At 34.0% G+C, this 11929-nt stretch overlaps 1 protein-coding gene across 1 annotated transcript in view; it reads left to right on the forward strand.

Annotated features, from left to right (window-relative positions):
* LOC143231953 (nephrin-like) overlaps window positions 1–11929 on the forward strand; it is a 225857-nt gene that overhangs the window by 178261 nt on the left and 35667 nt on the right. Inside the window, exons 7-10 of the mRNA XM_076466842.1 lie at window positions 2968–3264; window positions 3710–4000; window positions 4415–4702; window positions 11394–11693. Coding sequence (XP_076322957.1) covers window positions 2968–3264; window positions 3710–4000; window positions 4415–4702; window positions 11394–11693 — 1176 coding nt within the window. The remainder of the gene's footprint in view (window positions 1–2967; window positions 3265–3709; window positions 4001–4414; window positions 4703–11393; window positions 11694–11929) is intronic.

Below are 11929 nucleotides of genomic sequence, written 5' to 3' on the forward strand. Positions count from 1 at the left end.
AACGAAACCAAATTAGTAACACATATTTTGGAAAGTCAAAATAGTGAGCAAGTAGCGTCGTCCATGGATTGGTACAAATATATATGTATATCCTATAAAGAGTCCTGGCTCACTACAGAGTGATTACGAATATTTAGATTAAAGCTGAAATCACTTTAAGTATACTTTAAAATATTTATCCACTTCCAAAGTGACCACAAATATTATTTTATTTTTATAGTATTGTAAAAATAATTTCTAAAGCGTTCCATTTCTAATTAGGTCGTAAAATGAAAAAAAAAAGTGTTTCGTAACTTTGAAGAAAATATTTTTTTAAGTATTTTTATTTTTCCTCATGTTTCATAATTGTAATTCTGCTTGGCTGTAACACCAATCGTATCAACACTTCGTTCCAGAAACACACAACTAATTCTTCGCAACGTGTAGTGGGCAAAAAAACAAATATTAGTCCCAACTTATTGTTTCCGTTTGGGTTTTTTTTTTGTATTACAAATGTTTTTTTTGTTTTGCGTGGCCTCACCCAGGAGCGGTCGCTGGTGAGATATCATTTCGAGCTTTTTATATGATGTTGACCTCACTTTCAAACAGTGTTGTGGTAGTAAATGTATTTAAGAGTAGGCGGAGGCTAATGTTAACTTGTTGTCCTCTTTCTAGTCGTCAGTTGTAAACCATGAACATATTTGTTGTTTGTTTGTTTTGAATTTTCGAGCAAAGCTACACGAGGGTATCTGCACTAGCCGTCCATAATTTAACAGCGTAAGACTAAATGGAAGGCAGCTAGTCATCACCACCCACCGCTAACTCTTGGGCTACTCTTCTACCAATGAATAGTGGGATTGATCGAACATTATAACGCCCCACGGTTGAAGGGGCGGGCATGTTTGGTGCGACTGTTATTCGAATCCGTGACCCTCGGTTTACGATTCGAGCACCTTAACCACCAGGCCTCGTATAGATAGGTAAAAGAAAAGGGCTTAAAAATAAATTTAGACCAGCAAACACTGAACTATTATAAACCAATCCGTATTTTAGTAATTATTTAGAGTAATTATATTTTAAATTGATTAAAATATTTTGCATTCTCATCCATCACAAAGTTTAAATATGGGTGTTGTTCTTACACTGCTAAATTAGGGACGGCTAGCGCAGATAGCCCTCGAGTAGCTTTGCGCGAAATTCAAAAACAAACAAACAAACAATCCCTTTAACGAAAAATATTAATTCAGTATAATAAATAACTTTTTACCAATTTAAAACTTACGGATTATTTAATTAATAACGGTAATACATGTTCTCAGTGAACTCTTGAAAGATTTTAATGGTTAATTTCTTATAACTGATTCTCTTGGTAAAATTTCCTCAAAAATAAAAGGTTCATGTCTGAATTATTGGGAAGCACTTCCAAGTTCAAGCCGTTTTCGAATTACATTTTTAACGACTTTTCGAAACTACTCCTGAGAAGTGTTACCAAAATTAACATGTTTATATCTATGGTTAAAAACTTGTTAAGATGTAGCAAATCATCCATTTCTTCGTTAATCACAACAACGATCAGCTCTTCATATTAAAGTTGATGTCAACTGTCTCTTAAAGAAGAGAGTTAATGTAAACATTCTGTGAGACTTTGTCCAAAGATTGTTGTTCTTAAAGTACATTCTGTACGAAAAGTTTAAACTTTAGTGATTAACATGCTAAGTTGATTGGCACATTTCATTAAAAATATAGAGTTGATTTATGAAGCAATAGACATTTTGCTTCAGTATAAATTGGGATAATTCAATAGACATTTTGCTTCAGTATAAATTGGGATAATTCAATTGAGATTCAGTTGTATCTTAACACGCTCATAAAGGCGATACTTGAAAAATGAAAATAAACGAATTAATTAAGAAAGCGATTCCCTCGAGTTCTGTAGAAATTCTAACATATGTGTATTTATTATGTTTTGTTTATATTTAATTATAGTTTGTTCCCGCTAGGACAGCGGTAAGCCTATGGATTTACAACGCTAAAGTCAGGGTTGAGATTACCCTCGGTAGATACGAGAGGTAGCCCACAGTGGCTTTTCTATAATAAAACACACACATACACTCATTATAGTTGATAGGTTTTTCATGAAAATACCTTGAAATTTATACAAGTTTAAGACAACTCTAAAGAAATATAAGTTCTTATTACTGCTGAAAGCACTTAGAGATCTTTCTTGGCCCGGCATGGCGAGGTGATTTAAGGCGTGCGACTCGTAATCCGAGGGTCGCGGATTCGCATCCCTGTCGCGCCAAACATGCTCGCCCTTTTAGCCGTGGGGTCGTTATAATGTGACGGTCAATCCCACTATTCGTTTGTAAAATAGTAGCCCAAGAGTTGGCGGTGGGTGATGATGACTAGCTGCCTTCCCTTTAGTCTTACACTGCTAAATTAGGGACGGCTAGCGCAGATAGCTCTCGAGTTGCTTTGCGCTAAATTCAAAACAAACGAACATATCTCTCTTGGAAATTAAGTATGAAACATGTATTGTTTCTCTTAGTGAGGACTAAAAATAATAAAAAATAAATTATGAAATATAAATATAACTTCTTGACCCAAAAACATTGTTAGAGACCCATTCGGGTGAGAAGCATTATGCTTTAACTTTAGTAACCTGAGGTCCTCTTTTTAATTTTACTTTTTTTTTTGCGAATCCTCCAAACTTATTGATATATTTTATTTTAAGAAAAATATTCCGTGTACATGAAAACTCTATTTCAACATTAAATATTTTCATTCATATGAATTTAATTTTACGAACCATATTTTTATTCTATAAATCGTATTTTTTAAACATTTTTTATGAAATTTCGGACATGACTCGCGAATCCTTGGGATACCATCACGTCCCCCAGCTTGGGAAATGTTACTTTAGGCTACAGTTTCACAAAACCCTTGTTTTATTGCAACAGTAATAAGCAGTATTTTCTTCTTGCCCAGTGAAGCCGTTGGACGTACGACTTCTTTCAACTGAAACCCGTTACAAAGCTGGTTGGAAATACACTTTCGAGTGTAGAACCAGTGGGTCTAGACCGGAACCTCATATAAGTTGGTGGAAGAATTACGTCCTTTTGGGACATCACCATTCCAGCGTTTCGCACCAGCCTAACATCAGCATTGGCACTTTGGTGATTGCGCCCTCTAGTAAAGACCATGGAAAAAATTTGACTTGTCGAGTCAACAACCCTAAGATACAAGATAGCAGTTTAGAAGACTCCATCACTTTAAATGTATTCTGTAAGTACGACTATTTGTTTTCAACAGTAAGCTGTAATGCTAAGACATTGGTAGAGTTTTGTTTTTGTTTGCATTGTTGTAAGTAAAAGTGAACAGTTTTATATTTCTCTTTACTTGTTGTTACATGAACGTCTTGTAGATTTATTTTCTTCAAAGATATCTCTAAGAAACAACAAACTAGTACACACTATAAATTTCAATAATCGGTTTCACGACGTACAACATTTTGTACACTTGTTTATAATATTTCCAGATTTTTTTAGGATTAAGTTGTTTTGTTGTGAAAATGCAAAAAAAAAGTCGTGCTAGAAGAATAAAACAGTCCTTAATGTCTTTTCACGAGTTATTTAAAAGCAAAAAAAGCAACAGTAATTAACAACATTCAGTAAAAGTTGATATAAAATCAGTTTTTTACTTTTTAATAGGTGGCTTTATTTTTACACAGTTAAACCACAGATTCGCATATCTCTCCAAGGGGGTCGAACGTCTGAATCTGTGTATGAAAATGATGATGCTTATTTCAGTTGCAACGTGAAAGCAAATCCCTCGGTCAAAGCGATAACGTGGATTTTTCAGGGAAATGAGGTAGAGAACAACTCCGAAGATGGAATAATCATCAATAACCAGTCCCTTCGGCTGGAAAATGTTAGTCGAGAACAGAGCGGCTTTTATCGATGTTTGGCTGTGAACTCAGAAGGCCAAACAGTAAGTGAAGATATGGAGTTAACTATTAAATGTAAGTTGAATAATTCATCATTTCCATTTATATTAGATCCATCCGTTATAAAAAGAAGATCCTTTTCATTCATTGGCAAAGATATCTAAATAGAATTCTTATCATAAAAATATTTCAAAACTTTTAAAAAAATCTAGCATTATGTTTTGTTAGTATGTACTTTCTATTAAAAAAATTTATCGCAGAACATAATTAAACGTTTTTTATCACGTATATTACGTGAGAATAATATGACTTAAAATTAATTCGATACTAATTACTGGACAATATTTTACAGTTTTATTCATCTGTAAAAAAATCACGACTTGAAATGAAAATATCTGTCAGTCTGTCTTGGTGAATATAAGGAAACGTATGAAATAACTTCTTTATGTCTAACCGTTTCTTCAAATCTACATATGCATGAAATTTCAGATAAACCTGTGTGCAAATACCAGAAGACAAAAATCTATACCGCAATGGTTGGAGAAATTGTACGAATTCAGTGTGATGTCCTTGCTGATCCTGATGACGTAACCTTTTTTTGGACCTTTAATAACTCCAAACAAGAAAGAGAAATTCTTACACACACAAGGTTTAGATTAAGGAGCGTCGCTCGGTTCTCGCCCGCAGATGAAAGTGACTTTGGAACCTTTACGTGCAGAGGAACAAACGCGGTAGGAATACAGAAAGACGCCTGTAAATTTTTTCTTATTCCAGTGGGTAAGAACGTTTTCTTAGCTTCCAAATAAAAGAGGAGTTTTATTTATTAGTAGTAAATTGCTGTTATCATATAGCTGGCATTTTTCTTGAAAATATTGAACATTTTTGTTTATTAAATAATTATGACACAACCGTAGAATGAACCTTGGAAAATTAATGTTTAGTGAAGGAATCTAGTGAACTGAACAATTACTTCAGTAATACAATAACAGCAACTTTTACAGTGGACAAGCTGCGAGTTTAACGATTACGACATTTCAATCCATAGCAACGGGTCGTCGTCGAGTGAAACGTTGGAAAAAGATGTGGGAACATATAAGAACGTTTGGAAATGTTTTGAAAATACTAAACACTCTATTTCAAACAGTTCTCTTCTTTAGCTGACTCTTAAGCTGAGAAGTGATTTATCTTCTCACAACCTTCATATAAAAACTTACTATACGTTTGTAGAAATGTCATTAACACTTGTTTTGTTACGGATTCACTAAGTCTTTATTTGTTCTTATCTAACTTAATTAGCTCCCGTTGATAAGTCTACGGATTAACAACGCAAAAATCAGGGGCTCGATTCCCCTCGGTGGACTCAGCAGATAGCTCAATGTGGCTTTGCTATAAAACACACATACACATCTTAGTTAATTAGAACTTAAATTATTTTCCACCTTCTAATTTCGGACCCAATGTTTTCAAATAACGTTCAGGTAGCTAACAAATACGTACAACCTTCTCTTTTATATATATTGATCTATTAAAGTTAAATAATGTTGGATAACACGGTAACATAGTTAATGGTTGAGAAAGAACAAGTTTTGTTTATGTTCACATATCTTTGTACAATGCGCTTTATCGCGGCTTGTGGTTTGTTATCTAAGACAAGCAGATAGGTTTCATATTTCAATTTATTTGCTAATGACAAAAAAAGTAGATTCTGTCGACTGACCTTAGTGGTGTTGATGACAGCACACAACAGTTGTCATTGTTTTTGTAATCTATTTAAAATTAAAGGCAATTACTTTAACAGAGTTTTCCATGTTGTTATCCAAACGTGTCGTGGTTGTAATACAAAGAATCTTCCTTTCCGTTGAATTAAATGACAGAAGACTCTATGAAGTATTTCTGTAATCCAGTAAAATCAATTTAAATATACATTTTAATGAAAATTCAGCGAGATGTTCTCAGACTTCAGACGGGAGTCCAGAAACTGATCGAATAACTCAGGCTGTTTGAAACAATCGATTTGTAAAGTGGTAGAAATGGACCACGAATAAGAAAATTAAAGCTGCGACAATCGACTGAACTCTTTAATGTCAGATCCTGCACTGTTAGTTACTTCAAATATTATCATGCTTTAATGTCAGATCCTGCACTGTTACTTACTTCAAATACTATCATACTTTAATGTCAAATCCTGCACTGTTAGTTACTTCAAATGTTATCATACTCTTGACGTTTCCCATGAAAAGACATGTTCAAAAAAAAAAAAAAACTGTCAAGTAGTAAAAGCCTGTTAAAAGACAATAAAGTTTTTTCCCTTTAGGGACCTGCACAAAATTCTTAATTAAGCCTTTTAAAGTTCGTATATACACTTGTTTTGGCACTGGAACTGATTATACTACAGAATACCTTTGATATTTTATGTCTACCTTAAAGTCGTAAGGAATCATTATATCAATAGTCCTATTTAATATAAGAAAAAAAATGTCCACGCTAGAAACTCATTTAAAAACAATTATTAGGTTTATATGACAATGCATTTTGAAAGACTTTTAATCACTTTAAACAAATAATTAATAAAGCATTTTATCTTATTTAATTTGGAAAGAAAGAGAATATTCTATTAATCAAGTACAGAAAGAACATTTTGAAATAAAAAACAAAAGTGAGTATTTTTTTGGGAATTGAGCACAAAGGTACACAATGGACTATCTGTGCTCTGCTCAACACGGGTATCGAAACTCGGTTTCTAGTAGTGTGAGTCCGCACATATACCGTCGTGCCACTGAGAGGGGGTAACAACAATGAGAGAGGTATTTTTGTTGTTGTTATCCTGAATTATATTTAATGTTACCGTAAAAATCAAGTAAATAAATTAGGATTATAATTTATATTATAATATAAAAGGTTCTACTATGAGTGTGCGTTTGTGGGAAGCAAACCGCTAATTTAAAGTTGTAAATTTAAAGACATACCGCTGTACTAGCGGGGAGCTCTAGTAAGAGAGAAGAAAACGTGATTTTTAATTTAAAGGCACAACTAGTGTTTTGTTTCAAAATTTGCCTTTCTTAGTCATTATGTAATAGGAGGTGTAATATAATAAAACAACTAAATCAAAATTCACGTTGTTTGTGGAAAGTATCTTTCCTTATCCTATGGTTTAAATAAGTCTGAAGTGGCTCAAGGGGAGCTGCTTCATTTCTCACTACGCCATTGATGACAATAAACTACTAAAACTTGGTTTGGTTTTAAATTTCACGCAAAGCTACACGAGGGCTATCTGCGCTAGCCATCCCTAATTTAGCAGTGTGAGACTAGATGGAAGGCAGCTAGTTATCACCACACACTGCCAACTCTTGGGCTACTCTTTTATTAACTAATAGTAGGATTGACCGTAACATTATAACGCCTCCACGGCTGAAAGGGCGAGCATGTCTGGTGTGACGAGGATTCAAACCCGCAACTCTCAGATTAGGAGTTATGTGCCTTAACCATCTGGACATGCCAGGTCTACTAATAACTTACAGTCTTTGTAAACTGATTTACAAATTAGTATTAAAACAAACACCATACATCATATTAATGCGTTAAAATTATATTTTCATATCTTGCAAGGACTACTGATAAAAAAACTGACTGGAATGAATAATTCTATTTAATAATAATTTGTAGAAGGGCTTTAGATTTTTAAATTTAACATCAATCTAGAGATATCTAAATCATGGATAATTCCGTTAAATATCCTTTAGTCTGGCTTCAGTTTATGTCTTAAATGATTATACTAAACATGTCAACATAAAGTGTTCACCAGGTAAAGTTATATTGGCAAATGTTCTCTGTAAAACACAGTAGAGAACAAGGTTGCATTTATTAGTAATTATGAAGATTACTTGTTGATCTAAAAAAACTTTGAGGATGTGAGCAAACTTTCACGTTCTGTAGGAAAGACGCTGCTTTTTTATTTAAAAATAAAGTCTTTGTTTTGTTGTAAAACAATCTATCATTCTGGAACACAAAGCATTAGCAGATAGATATAAGGGTAAATTGAATAGACTGTATAGCATCACGCAAATTACGAAGTGTTATTCTTCCTGTGATAAAAATAAAAGAACAAAAATTCTCATCTCTGGTATGATATATAATAATATGGTTCTTTTGTATTTAAGTAAAACAAAAATTGAGAATTGTTCAGTTTTTACGTGAGATGGTTAATACAGCTGTTCTTTAACAAAACTAATATAACATCAAAGCAGTGTGTTTTTGTAAATTAAAATTAATTTTGAAAAGTTTCGGTTACCACCAACGTCCTCAATTTTGAAACTTATGGAGAAATATTCGTAAGCACTTACTGACTTGAGTAATTGCAAGTAAAACGATTTATCATAAACAGTTTTGTTATCTTAGTTATATAGGTATTAAATGAACTATAGTATATTTTCAATTATTAAATTATCACTTTCCACAATAGATGACGGATGTTGTTTGCCAACCTCTTTATTATTACGTTGTTTTTTTAAATCATTATAAGCACTGTTCGGCGAACGTCTTCCTGTCAAAAACTACTATTACTGTCATAATTCTGCAATAAATAAAGTTTTCATTTTGTGAGAAGTCTTAGGAAGTTAATTTAATCATTGTTGAAAGTACTTTATAGCTTCAAATAAGAAGTCTGTACGCGTCACTCTACAGTCGATTAAATATCAAATATTATAATAATATATCATGCAGGTTCAGTTGACAAACTCTGACAGAGAAGATTATTTCCATTTTATCCATGAGCCTCTGAAGTCCTCTCTTGTTTTACGAGTCATTGATTTCTACAACCTGGAGCTATTCCATTACTTTGAAAATATTTGTCACCTTTGTACAGCAGCGATAAACAGAAGTTCTAATGACCTAACAGTAACAGAATACAAAAGGAAAAGACAGTTTCACAAGAACACGCAGACCTTCAGACATGACTAACCTATCACGATTTACTACACCGAATTTTACCATTAATTTATTTTTTTTGTCAAATGAATATGAAGGATAAAGCTTATAAATTCGATATTAAGGTTATTTATGCTTTCTTATAATTGTACGAACTTAACGCTGTACAAAGAGTATAACACGTACGAACCTAATGGTATATGAAGAGGTACAACACTTATAAATAACGAATACAATATCTTACCCTTGTTTGTTAACACTATCGAAATATGGACATTCAGGAGAAAATCCGTGACCTTAGATCAATACACTTTATTTTTCACGAGTAACGTATAAATTGTGCGAGATTAAGTGCCTACTTAATGTACATATGTAGCTGATTAGTGAGAAATGTATTAAATTTAATACGGACATAAAAACTCGTGAAATACTTTACACACAACCAAATCACTTAGTTAAACGTCACCTTTACTTTTAAATATGTAAGTGACTTATAAGTAAGACTTTGCTATAATAGTATGTTTTAATGCTCTGGATGTCTTAGCATACCCTACATAGGTGGTTTTTAAGTGCAAATTTTCTTACTCCTATAGTTACACTTTATTATGATGGTAATTAGATGACATATTTGTTAATTTATCTATTAAATAATGACATAATGGGAACATTATTTAAAGATTCGTGAGAATTGATTGATTGTTTTGAACTTCGCACAAAGCTACTCGAGGGCTATCTGTGCTGGCCGTCCCTAATTTAGCAGTGTAAAACTAGAGGGAAGGCAGCTAGTCATCACCACCTTAGCAGTGTAAGACTAGAGGGAAGGCAGCTAGTCATCACCACCCACCGCCAACTCTTGGGCTACTCTTTTACCAACGAATAGTGGGATTGACCGTTACATTATAACACCCCCACGGCTGAAAGGGGCGAGCATGTTTGGCGCGACGGGGATGCGAACTCGCAACCCTCAGATTACGAGTCGCACGCCTAAACACGCTTGGCCAGATTCGCGAGAAAGCAGCTGTTGTTTAGTATACATTTGTCATTTGTACGGTTATGCCTTCATTTTACTCATGTAGCTATTTTTCTACTAAAATAGCTAGGCACAGTTTTAGTAGAAAAAGACGTAACATAACCAGGTTTTAAATGGGGAAAGATGACACAACTTCTAGAGTATGTTCTTGTTGGGTGGGCCATTCCTACACGCCATTTTGCTAAAATATATTCATAATAGCACTGAAACTATTTTCTGAACTAACCACAAAGCTGTACAATGGGCTATCTGTGCTCTGTCCACTACCGCTATCGTACCAGGTTTGCAGCGTTGTAAATTCGCGGACATACCGCTATGTCACTGAAGAACAGATTAATTAGTGATTATTTATTAGTATGAGAAATAGATATTAGAAACGACTGTTATTGAACAAAAAGAAACGATACACATGTATTCCAACAAAAGATTGTGTTTATGTCGTTTGTCTGAACAAAGAGTCAACTATTTTATTACGCCTTTGTAAGTTTCTAGATACACTAATGGTGTTTTACTTATAAGCTGGTAAATGCCATAAAATATGACTCCATATTTTACTATGAGCATTGTATGGTTACAATAGTAAAGTATAAACGAAAACTTTTATCTAAACGTGTATAAGGAAATGTCTTTTAATTTGAAAAGTTTTTTTTTTTATTTCGCGCAAACCAAACCTGCTCCACGGCTATCTTCGCTAGCCACCTCTAATTTATCAGTAATAGACTAAATAGAAAACAGCTAGTCAACATCACATACTACCAACCCTTGAGTTATCCTTTTCGTCAACGAATAGTGGGACTGATCATCACATTATAAAACTCTAACGGCTGAAGGAGACTCGGACTCACAAACGGTAGATTATGAGTCGACCCCTTCAACCAGCAGACCTGTGCATCTGTAGAATAGATTTAAACTACTTTTATCAGTGTATGCAAAACTGGTTTCTTTTTCTTGGGCCCGGCATGGCCAGGTGGTTAAGGCACTCGAGTGTCGCGAGTTCCAATCCCCGTCACACCAAACATGCTCGCCCTTTCAGTCGTGCGGGCATTATAATGTGACGATCAATCCCACTATTCGTTGGTAAAAAAATAGCTCAAGAGCTGGCAGTGGGTGGTGATGACTAGCTGCCTTCTCTCTAGTCTTACACTGCTAAATTAGGGACAGATAGCCATCGTGTAGCTTTACGCTAAATTAGGGACAGATGGCCATCGTGTAGCTTTACGCTAAGTTCGAAACAAACCAGTCTTTTTTCTGGAAACTACAATTACTTTTATTATGAAATTTCAAAAAAAATATATGTATATATGGTCTGAATGTTACATATATAATATAGTGAAAATAACTAATCTTATCTAAATAAATGTCGCCATCTGTATTTGAAATTTATTATATCTTTCAAAAAGTCCTACAAAATAAATCATGGATTTCCGGGACCTTGGAGGTATATACTTAGAAATAAAATTGTGTAATTTCCTCCTCAATAGTTAATTAACTTATACTTTGTTGATTGATTTACAGGACCGCCTGAGCAGGTAACCAACTGTACTTGGGTAAATGATACCAGCGATTTTCTTCTTGTTGAATGTAAGCCAGGCTACGATGGAGGCCTTCGACAACAATTTCAGCTGGAGGTCTACGACATGGATCGGAAACATCTACAAATCAACCTAACAAGCCATAGTAAACCAGTTTTTGAGATATCTAATTTGGCTCCTGGTAGTTCTCTCATCCTAGTAATTTACGCCGTTAATGCCAAGGGAAGAAGTTCTGTTGTTGAGATGAACGTTCAAACTAACATGCTCGCTGAGCGACACTTGGGTAAGCTAGTCTGAAGAGCTTACTTCTGATTTGTGTACTTGGTTTATAATAGGTTTAGAAGTACGTACCAACAACAAGATATATCTTGTAACCTAAATTTGACTTTTAATGGTATACCTATTATTTGCTTTGTTTATTTGTTTGTTTGATACAAATCACCAAGCAACACAAGGATACCATTTGTGTCCTAACCACCACGGGTATCGAAATACGATATTTAGCGATATAAGTACAAT

Source organism: Tachypleus tridentatus, chromosome 11, assembly GCF_004210375.1.
Source record: "Tachypleus tridentatus isolate NWPU-2018 chromosome 11, ASM421037v1, whole genome shotgun sequence".
NCBI classification, from domain to species: Eukaryota; Metazoa; Arthropoda; class Merostomata; order Xiphosura; family Limulidae; genus Tachypleus; species Tachypleus tridentatus.